This window comes from Myxocyprinus asiaticus, chromosome 8 (genome assembly GCF_019703515.2).
Source record: "Myxocyprinus asiaticus isolate MX2 ecotype Aquarium Trade chromosome 8, UBuf_Myxa_2, whole genome shotgun sequence".
NCBI classification, from domain to species: Eukaryota; Metazoa; Chordata; class Actinopteri; order Cypriniformes; family Catostomidae; genus Myxocyprinus; species Myxocyprinus asiaticus.
Window position 1 is genome coordinate 45,577,066 of NC_059351.1, and position 18,803 is coordinate 45,595,868.

The window sequence follows — 18,803 nt, forward strand, 5'->3', positions numbered from 1 at the left end:
CATTGTTTAGCCATCACAGCCACCTTGATCGTTTTGCTGTTAGTCAGGGCTAGGGCATCAGATGTTTTGGGGAATCGGAATGCCCCAGAATCAGAAGCGCAAGAAGATGTAATTGCTGGTAAACAACACAACACAAAGGTGGAAGCTACAACAGTGGATGTGCACGTCAAGAGTGCATGTGTGAGGAGCTCAGGAGATACCTGCATTTGTATAACTCAAGTCTGAAAGACTATAAAGACACCTTTATGGGTCTAAACTCCTGAAGAGAAATAGTTTAGTATCTCATAGCATGGATGTGCCAACCACCTGTGTATGCGCACATTTAAATGGGAGTATACATTAAAAGGCTGATCGTTCAACTCAGTGCATACTCTTACCGTTCATATCAAAACTGATGAATACTTTGGGCTTAACTCGAACATGTCAGGCTACAATCCTATCCAACTATTGCCAGCCTCACCATTGGTGTGTACCAGGGTTCCTTGGAAACCAGGCACTGTGGACCCATGGCTTTGGACGAAGGCTAGCTTGTGGGAGATCTGGTCTGACAAGTTTTTATTAAATATTAACTTGGCACTCTGTCAACAGAAAGCTGGGCTAGGACATAAGGTCGCTGAGAGTACTGTAATTGCGTCACCAGTGTGTTGTCAAGATTTCCCTTCTGTTATTGAATGACATGTTTTCAGGGTGTGGTGGCTGCAATCGGCCAGTCAGCTGCAAAGAGCATGGATATGACTCAGCTGTCTGGGTTTCTGCACATTGTTCTACATGTTTTGGCAGGTTATTTACTAAAGTGAGGGAAGGTCATTCTTTCTGCCATAGGTGAGTGGAAAAAAAGAGTGGAACCCCAAGTAGTAATGCAACAAGAACAGATAGTTCCGTTTGGTCTTACTGGGTATTTTTGATGATCCTAGGGTAGGGCTGTGCTGATACAATTGTATATTGATATATCGCAATTCTTTTTCTCGATTCTTTTTCAGATCTTTTTATCGATATTTTTTGCGCATGCATTTGTATAATTTTCTACAGTTCAATTAAAGGAATATTCTGGGTTCAGTACAAGTTAATCTCAATCGCCAGCATTTGTGGCATAATGTTGATTACTACAAAATTACATTTCGACCTGTCCCTCCTTTTCTTAAAAGAAAAAAAAAATCTGGGTTACATTGAGGCACTTACAATAGAAGTGAATGGGGCCAGTCTGTAAGCGTTAAAAAACTCACTGTTTCAAAAGTATAGCAACAAGTTGCCATGATGACATAATGTCTTAAACCCTAAAACAACTAATAAAATTGATTTAAACAACTTTACAATTTAGTTCTAACAGAATTAAAGTGCTTTTATAAAATAAGCTTCACCTTTAACCTCATTATTTGCAGGTCTTTTTTTTTTTTTTTTTTTTTTTTTTTTAGGAAAAGGAGGGACAAGTCTAAATTTAATGAGATGTCAGAACTGTCACTTTGAGGTACTGGTGGTTTGTGTACTGGACAAAAGTTAAATGTAGTTTCTATCACAATACAATAATAAAAAAACAAACAATTCAATGTCACTAACAATGCATTCAAGGTGCATATTTTATCAGTGCAGTCATTCCTGGGAATTGAACCTCATGACCTTGGCGTTGTTAGCTCCATGCTCTACCAGCTGAGCCACAGGAGTGATATTTGATGGTGAATTGTGAATTGTGATATCATAAAGTAGCTGACAATACCCAGCCCTATTCTAAGGCTGAACCTTTGACTAATAGTTGTTGCCAGGACACACAATTAAACCACTTTGAATGGTAAATATAGTATAAGCAGTATTTCTGTCTTCATTCATTGATGCCAACTTCTACAAATTTTTGTTATTAGTGAAAACTGAAAGCACATTGAGATCTGGGTCATGTAATCACACTTATTTCCCTTTCTCTCTCTCTCAGCAGTCCAAAATCCAAGCAGGAGGCCATGGTTAGGTCACCACCCGTAATGTCCCCCTCCAGCGCCGCACAGATGGACTCCAAACTGCCCAACCAGGGAAAGCAGGGGGGTGCCGCCAGCCAATCACAGCCTTCCCCTTGTGACCCTAAGTCACTGAGTGGAAGCCACACCCCCAAAGGTCCCCAGGGCCCAATAGGGAGTATGGGACTCAAAAATGGACAAGGCCTAAGTTCAGGCAATGGGGCGAAAGGCAAGATTAAGAGAGAGAGAAGCACTTCAGTGGAGTCATTCGAACAAAGGGATACAGGAACACCCAGCAATGAAGGGGACCAGAAAGGTAAAATAAATAATTGTGTTGTTTCACCTGCATTTTATCAAACAGCCCTCTACATTGAGAGTAAATCAATTGCATATGCGAGTAAATTTCGCACTATGCAACCAAAAAATGTCTGTTATTAGCCACTGGCAAGTAAATATTAACATTTCACTCGCCAGTGATTAGAGTTGTGTAGTGTCGAAGCACAGAGGCACTTTAACTGAATAAAAAGCAGTTGATTAAGAAGCTGGATTAAGCCTCGTCTTTCCCTGCATGCTGTCTCATGCGTGCAGGAAAAAGCACTTGTGTCTCATTCAGTTGAAATCCGAACATCTCCGGGAACTGCACCGTGGACGTCACGAGCAGCTCTCTTGAGAGCGTGTGAAGATGAACCACTTCTCAAGTGCCCTGATGTGCACGCCGTCTACAGAGGCTTGCGCCAAACTCCCGCGAAAACATAAACATGTTATAAACGTATTAATTTTGTGAACGCAAAACGCTCCGGTTTCACTTAATGGCCATGTATTGGCAAATGACCGTGGTCATTGTGGGTTTATTCACGCAGTGTTAATAACACACAGTGAGACAGAGGAGATGCCCTGCTCTATTTCTGTGGAGATGATAAAATGCAAGAAACAGAATCACAAAGTCTTCCTTCACGAGAAATAAGGGCTTGTGAGTTAATCAGAAAGCCTTAAAATAATGTGTGAAAGTGAAGAATTTAAGGCAGAAATATTTTACTATTGCATAATATACTATAATATAATATACTATAATAGCTACTGTTGTGCTAAAAAATTTGCATACCCTGGCAGAAATTGTGAAATTTTGGCATTGATTTTGAAAATATGACTGATCATGCAAAAAAACTTTTATTGAAACAACCACACTGTCTTTTTCCAGAGCAGCCTGTATTTCTCCTGAGGTTACCTGTGGGTTTTTCTTTGTATCCCGAACAATTCTTCTGGCAGTTGTGGCTGAAATCTTTCTTGGTCTACCTGACCTTGGATTGGTATCAAGAGATCCCTGAATTTTCCACTTCTTAATAAGAGATTGAACAGTACTGACTGGCATTTTAAAGGCTTTGGATATCTTTTTATCTCCTTTTCCATCTTTATATAGTTCCATTACCTTGTTACGCAGGTCTTTTGACAGTTCTTTTCTGAACTGGCTCAGTATCTAGCCTGCTCAGTGCATCCATGTGAGAGCTAACAAACTCATTGACTATTTATATGCAGACACTAACTGCAATTTAAAAAGCCACAGGTGTGGGAAATGAACCTTTAATTGCCATTTAAACCTGTGTGTGTCACCTTGTGTGTCTGTAACAAGGCCAAACATTCAAGGGTATGTAAACTTTTGATCAGGGCCATTTGGGTGATTTCTGTTACCATTATGATTTAAAAAGGATGTGATAATAAATGGCTTCATATGATCACTATATTTAAATAAAAAAGATTTTTGCATGATCAGTCATATTTTCAAAATCAATACCAAAATTTCACAATTTCTGTCAGGGTATGCAAACTTTTGAGCACAACTGTATACAGGTTGGCTGGGTTACAAAAGAAGCAAAAGAAACCAAAACATTGAAAAAGTCCAATGGATCAAAAGTAAATCAGACAAATAAGAGAGATATATTTTAGTTATTTAGGCATATTTTGATCAAATATTATTTTAATTATTTTAAATTTTATACTTTTATGTTTGACTGTCATTCATACATTTTTGAAGCCTGAAAAGGAAATCCTGTACCCTTATTTTATTATATGACCCAAGCTAAATTTGTATAAATTACTTTGTTGTGTGCATGAAGCACACATAGTGAGTTTGTATGGTAATTAATCATCATATTCGTGAAACACCTAAAACAGACAATTAATCATCATAGTCCTAAAAAAGGCGTTAATTGTCATAATCGCAATTATTTGTTTGACAGTTAATTGTCGGCCAAATTTCACAATCGTGACCCCTAATTTTCATTATTAGGTTCCTAGTTTGTGAATTGTTTTGTTAATGTGTACGAAATTTCAAAGTGACAATAGCTTGTATCATTATTAAAAATGCGATTTCATGACATCATATAAATTGATAGAATGTGAAATTTGTACATTTTTAAAAAGCTAAAATGTGATTAAAATCATAAAGCAAAATATTTAAAAAAAAATTACAATATACTATATTGCGTGAATATATATGAAGAGGCCTTCTCTCTCTGTTTGCTTAATATATTTTTTAGTTACATTATGCTTGCATGTCATCAAAAGTCTGGTGAGTAAAAACAATTTACTAGCCAATGACAATTCTTTCTCCAACATGATCGTAGAGGGTTGTCAAATGTGGAATTGTGAAGCAGAATCAGGGCTTCATAAAATGTCAACTACTAGAGGGATGGCTTGACCGCTATCGTTTTAGATGGTGTGGTTTTAAGCATCTCCGGTATCTTGCCTCACTAGTTTAAGTTGATATTAAGATGGTGGTCTACTGTTATTTTCAATGGATAATTCTTAAATTATTACTCCCAATCTTTGCAAAATGCCAAGTTATTTATTGTTACTGATCCTAACTCTAAAGCGCTATATTATTTTAACCCCATCACATGGATAGGCTAACTGTAACAAAAATGCAATGGTGATGAACAAGGACATGCAAATTGTCTGATATATTATATTCCAATAATAAACAAAAAATAAAATAATTTTTAAATGTGTTCAGATCTTGTTTTTCCCTCCCTGATAATTATAATGGTCATAAAATTGTAAAAGTTATTAGGGCAGGGGGGCCTGGGTAGCTCAGCGATTAAAGACGCTGACTACCACCCCTGGAGTCGCGAGCTCGAATCCAGGGTGTGCTGAGTGAATCCAGCCAGGTCTCCTAAGCAACCAAATTGGCCCGGTTGCTAGGGAGGGTAGATTCACATGGGGTAACCTCCTCGTGGTCACTATAATGTGGTTCGCACTCGGTGGGGCACGTGGTGAGTTGTGCGTGGATGCCGCGGAGAATAGCGTGAAGCTGTGTCTCCACGGTAACCCGTTCAACAAGCCACGTGAGAAGATGCACCGGTTGACGGTCTCAGACGTGGAGGCAACTGAGATTCGTCCTCCGCCACCCGGATTGAGGCGAGTCACTACGCCACCACGAGGATGTAGAGCGCATTGGGAATTGGGCATTCCAAATTGGGGAGAAAAAAAAAAGTTTCCTAAAAATGAGTTGTTTTGGTTTTGCTAGTCTGATAAATTATGCTTATACATGCTGTATAATTATATTACTGTATATTGTTCTGGTCCCACATTCTGTTCGCTTGTTCCTGATTTACAACATTACAAAGCCATAACCATTTGATGACCTAGGCTGCATACACAACATATCCCTTGGGTCACACATTTACGCTGTTTCCCTCTGGTGTGTATGTGTGTGCTTGCATGTTCAATCGCCACCTCAGGGTTGCGCTAAGGGCTGTAGAAGTGCATTAAGACATCCACACCCCTGTATGTCTACTGGTGGGAGCATCACTCTCGGCTGTTTTACTTTTTACATGGCTAATTGACTCTGCCTGAGGTACAGCACGTAAAGCATGTTAAAGACTGTTATGACATAAACATAACAAATATATTCAACACATCTCTTGATATGTTTCAAATGGTGACGTTTATTTATAAGTAAAAAATGACTTGTCCAGTTTTGTATGTCTGAGGAGCGCAAACATGGATAACCAACCTGTTTGGTTTCCTTTTGTGTACTGATGCGCTTGTATGCACACAAGGAAACTGTTTGGTGTGTGGGTGTTTGTATTTGTTCAAGCTGTCGATTGTTTGCTCTTGCCGTTTGTTTGAGCAGTGTGTGTTTTCTGTACACAGGAAGTCGTGTCGTATCTCCTCTCTTGACCCCACTCTATCCCAACTTTAGACTCTGTGGTCAGAGAACTAACCATTGTAACAGACCGGGTCTCCTTTACTATTAGTTGCGTACAAGTGTTCTTTCTTATGTGTGCAGAAAATGTCTCCAGTAAAATCTTTAGGTAAAGTAGTTTGTGCCAAACTACTTTATGTTATGAAACATAACATTGTTCAAATAGGCCATATTTGAATTAACATATGCCATGTTTTTAAGGAGACCTGCTTGTTTGTGTGTGGTTAGAGTAGATGATGAATTTTACCCTAAATTTAGAAATAATGTAAGTGTGAACCTGATTTCTGTGTGAAAATATTTGCGTACAAATACACACAAAAATGTGTGTGTGCACGGTTAGTGAATGAGACTATATAACAGTAGTTATTGTGAGGGAAGTTATTCCTGTCCTGCTCCATACTCATGCCAATGTTGAGTACAGTTTATAGTGTTACACAGCCGGTGTTTACATATTTTGTAGAAGTCATCCTACAAATGGCTAAAAGCACCGTTCATAAGACTAAGCCTATTCTGGAACTACACACTGCCATTTGGTTATTTGTTGTATTTTATGTTCTCGCTGTGTTTGAGAAACAACCTCGCAATCCAACAGCAGTGTACCACCTCATGACCATCTCATGATCTCATGAACATCACCGTAATATGTCTTTCTCTTCTGCATCTTTGTAGAACTGGGCAGTAGAGCAAAAAGGTTATGTGTTGGAGAACGGCGACTGCCCTACAGTGGTGCGGATTGGTGTTCAGGAGGAGAGAGTGATGAAGATGACCCAGGATTCTTCAGTATGTACTATTAATATTTGTATTTTCATAATATTCCTGTTCAAGGTTTTGCAGTTTTTTTTATTTATTTATTTTTTTTATTTATAATAAAATGTTTATACTCTAAAGTGCTACATTATCTTAATTGAAAGTTTTTGTATAAAAATCCTAATGACAAATATTATTGAATCATGGCTGCACAATCCATATTCAGATCAAGCATGTAAGAGTAACTTGCAGTATTACAGAGAGTAATGCAATGCAATTTGGGAACCAATGAAATTTAGAAGTCTTGCTGATGTACTCTAGTCAATAAAATAAAATTGCAGTGTATTTCAATATTGCAAAACAGAAGGAATAGCAATATTCACCTTATTGTAACCGGTGCTCTGTAATATCCATATTTTTATGTTTATCTGCTCAGACTGTAACTCCACAGACATAAAGCCCGATCCAGGTGCTCTTTCTGCCTCTACGCCTACCCACAATACAGTTGCAGGACAGAACACAGCATCTGAACTGGGAAGTGGGCAGAAACCTGGGTCAAAGGTTGTGTACGTCTTCACCACAGAGATGGCCAACAAGTAAGACTAACCTTCTTTCGTAAGTGCTGCTTGATGTCATATTTAAATTGCTAGCATGTTTGCCCTCAGATATTCTGCTAAAGTGCAGCTGATTTGGTAAACCACATAATGTTTTTTGTCAAAGAATGAAAGCCCACTTTGCTTCTCCCTCCCTCCTTACACGGAAGTCCATTTTCCTCTTTTGCTGAGTTAAGAAATGTCTTTAAGAGTAGAAGTGGTAAAAGATGGAAGTGTTTGAGCACTGATAGTGACATTTTTGTCTAAACTAGAAAGACCTTTTGATGGCAGCCAGTAGGATGTCAAATATTATTTAGAGGATGTGTCAAACTCTGTCAGACATGCTGTGGCCATAAGGAGAGTCTCCCACAGAGCAGTGCCATTACTGCTCTGCCATCACACTAGATGAGACTGAGCCCAGTGTCAAAGTCTTCTGTTTGTTTGTTCATGGTAAAACTGTTCTGAATTTGTATATGGTCAGCTGCATTGACAGGGTACAGATTGGTACTTTAAATGGTAAGGATTGCATTATAATGCATGGTGCATTTCTAACTGTTAAATTAGGCAATAGCCTCAATTAGCCTCATGCAAGACTGATGTTATTCATCATTAACAACTATGCAAAGCTTTGACTGTGTATGTGTCTGTATTTTCTTCCCATCTCAGAGCTGCAGATGCAGTCATTACAGGACATGTAGAAAACATCATCACTTACCACATGAATAATATCTCTAACAGCAAGGGTGGAAAGCCCCAACTACCCCTGGTAAGAAAAATAAATCACTTAATTAAAATATTTACTACTAAATTTCAAGATTGTTTGAGCCACATTGAAAATGTTTTTATTTTATATTTTTATTGTATCTGTTTTAGAACAATCAGATTGGATCCATTAGAAGTGACACCAAACAGGGAGGTCCATCCCAGCAACATCCCTCATCTCACTCCAGTGATCAGAACATCCAAGCAGCCTCTAAAGTAGCGCAGTCAGGCCAGCAGCAACAACCTCAAGCGCAACCCACCCAACCTCAGCAGCCAGCCCAGGGGGCCAAACCGTCTAGCCTCCCTCCAGACAGTGCACCTTCAGGGGTCATGGACTCTAAGAGCCTCCGTAGCAGTAGCCCGCAGGATGGTTCTGGATCCCATGACAGTAGTAACTCTGCTGGGACACCTGGTAGCCAGGCCTCCAGCCAGCCTCTCACTGCTGGCCCTCAACAGAGCTTCCCATCCTTGGATCTGCCTAAAGGAGCAGATGCTAAGCTCACAGCTCAGCACCACCAGCAGCTGGCTCATGAGATCATGTCTAGTATGGGGGACAACTCTGAGGGCCTTTCCCAAGAACAGCTGGAGCATCGGGAGCGTTCCCTACAGACTTTACGTGATATACAGCGTATGCTCTTCCCAGATGACAAGGACATGGCTTCCATGGGCCAAGGGAACATGGGTGGTCCTCCAACCAATTCTGCAATGATGGAAGGAGGACCTAAGAAACCAGAACAAGGGCCTCTCCAAGCCATGATGGCCCAGTCACAAAGCCTTGGAAAGCCTGGTGGTCCAGGAGGACTGCGTCCAGATGGACCCCCCTTTGGTCCGCCCGGTCCTCGGGACATGCCCTTCTCTCCAGATGATCTTGGACCTCCTCCTCAGGGTCCAGGACCTATGAACTCACATCCAGGCCCTTTTGGGGAACATGGAGATCACATGACCCCAGAGCAGATGGCCTGGTTAAAACTGCAGCAGGAGTTTTATGAGGAGAAGAAGCGAAAGCAGGAACAGATGCAGCATAGACCAATGGGAGACATGATGCTTCACCAGGGTGGACCTAGAGGGATGATGCGAGGCCCACCCCCACCCTACCAGATGAACCCAGGAGAGGTGTGGGGCCCTAGTGGCCCTGAAACATTCCCTGACCAGATGAATATGGGCCCCAGAGGGATGCATCCACACATGCAAAGGATGCCTGGCTTCCCTGGGATGATGAACCCTGATATGGAGGGAGGGCCCAATGCTATGCCCAGACCTGGTATGAACTGGCCCGATGATATGCCCAAAATGGGTGATGGGAGAGGGTTTCCACCTGGCCAAGGCATGTTTGGAGGTCCAGGAGGGCGGGTGGAAAGATTCCCTAATCCTCATTCTGTACAGGAAGCAATGTTCCATCAAGGCATGGGTGATAAACAAGGCATGGGTCTTCCACCTGGCATGATGATGGAAATGAACCGAATGATGGGTAACCAAAGACCCATGGAGCCTGGAAATGGGGGTGGCATGATGTTTCCTAGAATGCCAGGTGATGGTCCCATGAGCCCCTCCTCGAGAATGGAGTTTGTAAAAGGTCTTGGCCGTGACATGGGTGAATTTGGCATGGGACCTGGAAACCTCAATGTAAACATGGGGCCCAGTCCTCAGATGATACCCCCTAAGATGAGAGAGCCACCAATGAATCTTAGTCCAGAGGAAATAATGAAGATGAGGCAAGGTGTTGGACCAATGCCTGATAATGTGGTAGCTCAACAAAGAATGATGCAGGGGGTGCCTTTTCCTGACCAACCCCATGCAGGAGACCTCAACATGGGACCCAACCGACAGTTCCCTGGCATGGGTCCCCAAGGCCCTGGGAATCAAAGAGGTCCCAGAGGTGAGCCACCCTTTGGTCCTGACCAAAGAGGAGGAAATGTGGGTGGAAATGGTCGTCTCAGTCACATGCCGCCTCTACCACCCAACCAGGCTCCCAACAGTGTAGGGCCTCCTCCTGGCCCCAGAAATATAGGTCGCAAACCCTCAGATCTGAGTGTCCAGTCTGGCCCTGCTAACTCACCCAATGTAAATCCGTTGAAGTCACCAACACTTCGGCAGGTCCAGTCACCCATGCTGGGCTCACCATCAGGTAACCTCAAGTCCCCACAGACACCATCCCAGCTGGCTGGCATGCTTAGTGGGCCATCAGCTGTAGCAGTAGCGGCGGCGGCAGCCATTAAATCTCCTCCCATGATGGGGTCAGCAGGGGCATCACCCGTCCATATGAAGTCTCCCTCACTTCCTGCCCCCTCGCCAGGCTGGACATCATCACCCAAGCCGCCCATGCAAAGCCCAGGAATCCCACAGAACAACAAGCCTCCCCTTAGCATGACATCACCAAATATGATGTGCAGTGTAGAGCAAGGTAAGATGAAAAAAACCTTGCCTTTACATGTGCATTTTAAGTGGATGGAATCTTTGTTCAATGTCATGTTTTACTGTCCGGAATTATGCTTGTATAATACTTTTATTTACTGTCTCCAACTATTTTCATTTGGTCGCGATTATCCCCGCAAATTATAATTTTACAGTAGGACATTTTTTTTTATGCATTTGTTGCAGCCATTGGCCTAATCAGTGTTAAAAAAGATCATTGGTAAATGCTGATCCTCCCTTTCTTCCCCCCTCTTCTTTCTCTTCACTTACCCTCTTCTGTCCTCTTCTCCCCTCCTCAGGTGGTAATCCTCCTCCTTCAGCTCCTCCCTCCAGTAGTTCCTCGAGTCAGCCAGGCTCCATCAATGTTCCAGGAAGTCTTCCATCCAGCAGTCCCTACACCATGCCCCCGGAGCCAACACTATCACAAAATCCTCTTTCCATCATGATGTCACGTATGTCCAAGTTTGCAATGCCTAGCTCTACACCCCTATATCACGATGCAATTAAAACTGTGGCCAGTTCTGATGATGACTCGCCGCCTGCTCGATCCCCAAACCTACCGTCTATGAACAACAACATGCCAGGTAAGAGACAAAATGCACAGGAGTTGATGAAAATGCAGTGGTCTTAATGGTGGCAGTATCTTTGAGTTCATTTCCTTTAGATCTCATCATTTCATTTTCTTCTCTCTGCAGGAATGGGTATGAATCATCACCCGGGTCACCCTCGAATGATGACACCCAACTCTTCTGGGCCCATGCCTTCACTCAGCCCAATGGGGATGAATGCAATGGGCTCTCAGCCACTTTCCCATGGCATGCCAAACCAGATGCCCTCACCCAACCCCATGGGCCCCAATATGCCTCCTCACTCAGGCATGATGCCCCATGGTATGATGATGAACCCAGTCTCCCAAGACCCTGGCATTGTTAACAACCAGATAATGTCACAAGGCCGCATGGGTCTTACACACAGAGGACAGGGCTTTCCCCCAGGGCAGTCGCCACCACAGCAGGTTCCCTTTCCTCACAATGGACCTGGACCCCAGGGTGGCTTCCCTCATGGGATGGGTTTCCAGGGAGAGGGGGGCCCACTGGGCAGGATGGGCAATATGCCTCATGGTCCTGGTGGAGAGCTAGGTATGTGTAAACCTAACACTCCAGGAGGCCAGGAGTTTAATAACATGTCGGGTGTCTTTAATGATACGGATCTACACGAGGTGATGCGACCAGGTGCCTCAGGTATCCCTGAGTTTGATCTCTCTCGAATTATACCTTCTGAGAAGCCTAGCCAGACTCTGTCCTACTTCCCTCGTGGTGGGGATGCCCCTGGTGGGAAGCCACCACATCCATCTGGCCCACCTGGCTTTCCCCAAATGCAGGGGATGATGGGTGATGGCAACCCAAGGATGGGCCTCCCCATGCAGGGAATGGGAAGTCCTCCAGGCCCTGGACACATGGGACCACAGGACATAACCATGGGTAATCCAGGCCATAACCCCATGAGACCCCCAGGTTTTATGGGTCAGGGTATGATGGGGCCACAGCATAGGATGTTGTCTCCTGGCCAGCAGCCAGGAATGATGGGAGGCCCTGGAATGATGCAGGGCAAGGAAAGACCGATGTACAACCACCCTGGCCCTGTGGGCTCTCCTAATATGATGATGTCACTACAAGGGATGAGTGGTCCTCAACAGACTATGATGATGTCTTCTCAGATGAGGCCTCGAGGAATGGCAGCAGATATGGGCATGGGATTTAACCCTGGCCCAGGGAACCCTGGGAATATAATGTTTTGAGCCTCCACTACAGTTATGAACAACCTGGAAACTGCGTAACCTGTGAAATAAAAACCTTCGTAAAGAATTACAAAATGAAACTCTGTGTTCTTAAAGAGATGTGTGGAAACTGGGACATTTTGTGCACATACAGATGCCCATGCACCTGGGCAGAAAAAGGTTTATATCATACATACAAAGTGATGGGTGACCATCATTTTACACATGGATGTGTTCACAGGGAATCTTCTTCAATGGTAATGTAATTTAACAGGTGGAAGAAAGAGAGAAGCCAAGTGTGCTTTCCTCAGTGTTGGGCTCAGGTCCAGCATAGTTTGGAATGGGCTTTTTCTCCGGAAACTTGGGAATATATATGGAATATTCAAGACTGACTTGTGTCAAGGATATTTGCTTGATCTTGTTGATATGATGCCACATATAAAGCCTACAGTAAACCAAGTATGAAAGTTTAAAGTCTTCATTGTACTTTTCTACATTGGTGGAAACCAAGAAAGATTGTTGGAAATAAGTCACAGAACTGAAAGAACAGATGTCAAAATGGAAATAAGTCAAGAAACATTTTGTTACAAGGTGCACTGTCTTGGCTATATGTTTACATCTCATCGCATCACTTCCCTCCAGACAGGAAATGCTCTTTGTATGTGTGTACTGTACTTGTGTTGTTAAAGGGATTCTACCAGTGATTTCAATAGTTTTATTTTCCATCTTCATTTGTAAAAAGGGGGGGTTGAAGTGGTTGGTTGTAGTCGATAGGTGACCAACACCACCACAAAATACTGTGTACTGTGGGGCGTACAGAATATTTTAAATTTAATTTTCTTTGCTACTCCAGTGTATGATAAAAACAAACTAAGACCTCATACAGATCATAGTATTATTAAAAAAGCACAAACAAGAATGAACTGTAAAGAATAAAGTGGTTCTTTTTCTCCTTTTTTAAATTGTAGAGAAAACACTTTTGACAGTTATTAGGAGCCGTAATCAGATGTATGCAGTGTGGTCTCCTGTTCCTGTTCTAGAAAATTCTGTAAACTGGTCTGGGTACAGGTGAGGGGTGACTGTGGAGGGGCATTTTTTAAAGCCCATAAACCAGCACACAGTACTGCAGTGACTCAGGCTACTGTTAGTCAAGGACTGCAGTCAGGCAATATTGCTGTTTGCCACCACTACAGAATACAAGATTTTTTTTATTTTTTATTTTTATTGCTTGGCTGTGTACAGCTAGCTATACAGTGCAGGGCTGACAACATTTGAGCTACTAGAGGGTGGATTTTTTTTTTTTTTTTTTTTTTTTTTTTTTTTTTAGAAAAATGATTATTAAAACAAAAACAGAAAAATGCTAATAGATTGTCCTCTTGCCCTGCCCCTCCTGTGTTGATGCTCGTCATGTGTAACTCCATTGAATTTGGTACTGAACCACTTCCTAAGGCTGGGCTGTGGTGTTGGACGACAAATAAAATATATTGTTTGGTATAAAGCGTCTCAATTCCTACGTGTATCTTATGGGTATTAATGGTCTTCCTCTGCCCTCTAGTGGCAGTGTAGGTGCTTTACTGTTCATTAATGCTAGAGGAAGCTTTCCTGTTACGATTAAATATATCTGATGACCTCAGTTTCTGTCTACTTGTAGCCCACAAGACAAATGAAAATGCCCCTTCCATGACTGTTTTTAGTTCTTTAGGTAGTATTTCCTGTAGGATTGGTTGGTGTATAACATTTAATCAAGAGTTACGGGTGGTGTAGTGTGGTGTTAAAGATCTAGACTGATAATTGAGGGATAACACTTTCCAAAAAGGTTGTGAACATTAACATTAGTTAAGGCATTAGGTATCATGTACTACCATTAACACATATCCTGAAGTGCTGAAAGTTAAATTCCCACAAGAGGCAATCATCATTGGGCCGTTTGAGCAATACCCTCAACTTCAGGTGGTTTCAGGGGAATTATTATTTTTAGCTTTGGATAAAAGTGTTAGGTATGACAAATTAGTGATGAAACAAGGGTGTCTTATCGACAGGCCAGAAGGAATCTGCTGAATGGGGATCCCAATTCAATGGGATAAATTTAAACATTCGAAAATGAGTGAAATGGCACTGTTCTACACTGTTTTTGATAACTGAAATCATAATCAAATTAGCACATCTAAGAGGTTAAATTTAACATGCATGTGGACAGCAGATGTCTAGAACTTTCTGAACATTACCTCTTCCAGTTCTGCTGATATAGATTCCATGGGCCTGCTTGTGGATAGGGCAGGATTACTGGGTAGATTGTGGTGTTCTATCAAGTTTCCCAATACATATGGATGCATTGGGCTGTCAATAGAAGTAAGCTGTAAACTGAATTCTGAAACCAACATCTCAGTATAAGCTATTTTATGGATTCTTAATGAATTCATAATGACAATATTGCAAGAGAAAGCAAATACACTGCCTGGTCAAAAAAAGTTGCCATTTGGATTTAAATAAACAGATACTTAGCCTTTGATTGGATCATTATTACAGTGATAAATATGTTTAAGCTGGCAACAATTCTTTTAACCCTAACTGATGCAGAGCTGATGTAGCTTCTCATTTCTTCAACAACCATGTCAGAAGACGTATCCCGTGGTCATGGTATAGATGTTACTGTGTTTCAGAAGGGGCAAATTATTGGCCTGCATCAAGCAAAGAAAACAAAAGGAGATTGCTGAAAGCACTGGAATTGAGTTGAGGTCTGTCCAATGCATTATTAAAACCTGGATGGATAGTGGTGAACCGTCAGCTTCGTGGAAGAAATGTGGTCGGGAAAAATTCTTGAATGATCGTTATCAGAGATCACAAACGCTTGAAGTCACATCGTAAAAAAATCAACAGTAGAACTCACGGCTATGTTTAATAGTGAAAATAAGAGCATTTCCTCATGCACAATACGACGAGAATTTACGGGATTGGGACTAAACAGCTGCGTGGCCACAAGAAAGCCACTTGTTAGTGAGGCTAATTGGGAAAAAAACGACTTCAGTTTGCTAGGGAGCATAAAGATTGGACTGTGGAGCAATGGAAAAAGGTCATGTGGTCTCATGAGTCCAGATTTAATCTATTCCAAAGCGATGGGCACGTCAGGGTAAGAAGGGAAGCGCATGAAGCGATGCACCCAGTTTAACTCTCGCATCATCAAAATAAGATCTCGGCCAAAAATGAATGCAAAAAATTTTGTGACGTTGCATAAGGTTGTCGAAACAATGCCACAATTAATGTGTGCGGTAATCAAAGCTAAAGGCATTCCAATGAAACATTAGAGTATGCAACTTTTTTTTTTTTTTTTTTGGCCAGGCAGTGTATGTCATCAATTAGTGTGCCACAAAATCTTTGATTCCATTTTTTATCTGTATATGAAGGAAGTTAATACTTGGTTGTGAGCCACACTATGCCTTGGATTTGTCCTGGAAGCTGCCCAGTCCTATTCCATCCTTTGCCATTCTTCCCAAGTTTCATCCAAAAAAATTTTGCTAGTGAGCTGTAATGATCCAGCATTTCATACAGACTGATGGTGGAGAGCGTGCTGTACTGCGGCTAATTTTAGCAGAGTTAGACTAGCTCACTTGTTTGGGCCCTCTTTATCTATAAGCAAAATGTTTAAAGCACCTCTGTGTCAGAATGACAACACATGACCTGTTAGCATTCAAAGAGCATTCTGATGCATGCAATTCTTGTTTTTTACTGAATAGTGGAGGGTGATTGCGCTATCTAGTGGTGGTAGTGGCATCACGTGCAATTTCAGATTTAACTTAACAGATTTTTTTATTTGTATTTGTACTAGTGATGCTTTAAAGATTTGTTTCAATATAACTTAAATTTAAAGAGGAACAAATTGTTGTTTTGTTGGAGAAATTACCCGTGTGTTCTCTACCAATAATCTTGGAAAACCTTTAATAAAATTAATGTGCAGTTAGATTTTTCAATATTTACCTTTACTACAATTCACATAAATAACGTGTAAAAAATAATTTACACGTTAAGTCATAGAATGAAGATGGTTTATATTAGGTTTCTACAAATATTGGATGTTACACCATGAATGCAAAGAAACATAATCCTTCACGTTGCACAAAAAAATAAAAATAAAAAATAACAGGAAATGCAAGTGTACTCTGTACTCCAGCAACTGAAAAAGGACACCTTATTGCAATGTTCATATATCATTAAATAGCACAACCTGTTTGAACTGTTCAAATAATAAGAAAAGTTTCTTGAGTACTTAGGACATTCGAATGATTTTCAAGGATTAGATGACCCAGTAGACTGAAGTACTGAATACTGAAAATAAGGCTTTGTAATCATGGGCAAATAAATCATTTATAATAAATAAAAATATATAATAGGTATTTCAGGGAAGCATCAATTTCTTTTAAAAACAAAAATGTCTGAATTGTAGTGTGTCCAAATATATAAAGTCTACGTCACACACACACATCTCTCTCTCTCACTCTCTCTCTCTCTCTCTCTCTCTCTCTCTATATATACAGGGTTGGGAGGGTTACTTTTGAAATGTGTTCCACTACAGATTACAGAATACATGCTGTCAAATGTAATTTGTAATGTATTCCATTAGATTACTCAAGGTCAGTAACATATTCTAAATATTTTTTCACTTGTTTTGACTATAAAAACTCCGGCAGTACAGTAAGACAAAATACACATGTTAAAAATACATTCTCTGAAAAACCTAAATATCTTAAGCAGTGTTGTTTCTAAAACAAGATTAATCTAACTGATCTTGTTTTAAGGAATTTTAGATATTTTTACAGAAAAACAATACAAAAATTATCAAGAATACGATTTTTGCCCTAATACCAAAGGTCTTACTAGAAAAAAATAAATTATGATCCAACATTAATTTTCTTGATAAAAAAATATGATTGTGCCTGGTAACATGCCATTTTATATGCACTAGAAATAGCATTTTAGCTTAGTGTAAAGCTGACAATTTACACAAGGTTTATTTCTATTTCTTCTGCTCCAAACTAAATTCTCTGTCTGCTCTGTAAGAAAGTGTTTCACCGCTGTTCAAATGCACTTTGGATCACATCATTTATATGGATAAATGTTTTCCATGTGAAAGGACTAAATATTAAATAAACAAATGACAGTAAAATGCAAAGTAATCACTTCAGTAATCAAAATACTTTTTGGATGTAACTGTATTCTAATTACAAATTATTTAAATTGTAACTGTAGTGGAATACAGTTACTTATATTTTGTATTTTAAATACGTAATCCCATTACATGTATTCTGTTACTCCCCAAAACTGTATATATATATATATATATATATATATATACAGGTGCATCTCAATAAATTAGAATGTCATGGAAAAGTTCATTTATTTCAGTAATTCAACTAAAATTGTGAAACTCGTGTATTAAATAAATTCAGTGCACACAGATTGAAGTAGTTTAAGTCTTTGGTTCTTTTAATTGTGATGATTTTAGCTCACATTTAACAAAAACCCACCAATTCACTATCTCAACAAATTAGAATGTTTTGACATGCCAATCAGCTAATCAACTCAAAACACCTGCAAAGTTTTCCTGAGCCTTCAAAATGGTCTCTCAGTTTGGTTCACTAGGCTACACAATCATGGGGAAGACTGCTGATCTGACAGTTGTCCAGAAGACAATCATTGACACCCTTCACAAGGAGGGTAAGCCACAAACATTCATTGCCAAAGAAGCTGGCTGTTCACAGAGTGCTGTATCCAAGCATGTTAACAGAAAGTTGAGTGGAAGGAAAAAATGTTGGAGAAAAAGATGCACAACCAACCAAGAGAACCGCAGCCTTATGATTGTCCAGCAAAATCGATTCAAGAATTTGGGTGAACTTCACAAGGAATGGACTGAGGCTGGGGTCAAGGCATCAAGAGCCACCACACACAGACATGTCAAGGAATTTGGCTACAGTTGTCGTATTCCTCTTGTTAAGCCACTCCTGAACCACAGACAACGTCAGAGGCGTCTTACCTGGGCTAAGGAGAAGAAGAACTGGACTGTTGCCCAGTGGTCCAAAGTCCTCTTTCAGATGAGAGCAAGTTTTGTATTTCATTTGGAAACCAAGGTCCTAGAGTCTGGAGGGAGGGTGGAGAAGCTCATAGCCCAAGTTGCTTGAAGTCCAGTGTTAAGTTTCCACAGTCTGTGATGATTTGGGGTGCAATGTCATCTGCTGGTGTTGGTCCATTGTGTTTTTTGAAAAGCAAAGTCACTGCACCCGTTTACCAAGAAATTTTGGAGCACTTCATGCTTCCTTCTGCTGACCAGCTTTTTAAAGATGCTGATTTCATTTTCTAGCAGGATTTGGCACCTGCCC

General features: G+C 40.8%; 1 protein-coding gene across 3 annotated transcripts in view; it reads left to right on the plus strand.

Annotated features, from left to right (window-relative positions):
• LOC127445305 (B-cell CLL/lymphoma 9 protein-like) overlaps positions 1 to 13,768 on the plus strand; it is a 61,024-nt gene extending 47,256 nt beyond the window's left edge. For 2 of the 3 annotated variants that reach the window (XM_051705289.1, XM_051705290.1), the window contains 7 exons: positions 1,925 to 2,256; positions 6,814 to 6,924; positions 7,328 to 7,487; positions 8,151 to 8,250; positions 8,358 to 10,647; positions 10,958 to 11,242; positions 11,354 to 13,768. In XM_051705289.1, the coding sequence (XP_051561249.1) occupies positions 1,925 to 2,256; positions 6,814 to 6,924; positions 7,328 to 7,487; positions 8,151 to 8,250; positions 8,358 to 10,647; positions 10,958 to 11,242; positions 11,354 to 12,456 (4,381 nt within the window). In that variant the 3' untranslated portion in view covers positions 12,457 to 13,768. Of the gene's footprint in view, positions 1 to 1,921; positions 2,257 to 6,813; positions 6,925 to 7,327; positions 7,488 to 8,150; positions 8,251 to 8,357; positions 10,648 to 10,957; positions 11,243 to 11,353 lie in introns of all 3 variants that reach the window. The other variant, XM_051705288.1, reaches the window with a different exon arrangement.
• The last annotated feature ends 5,035 nt before the right edge of the window (positions 13,769 to 18,803 follow it).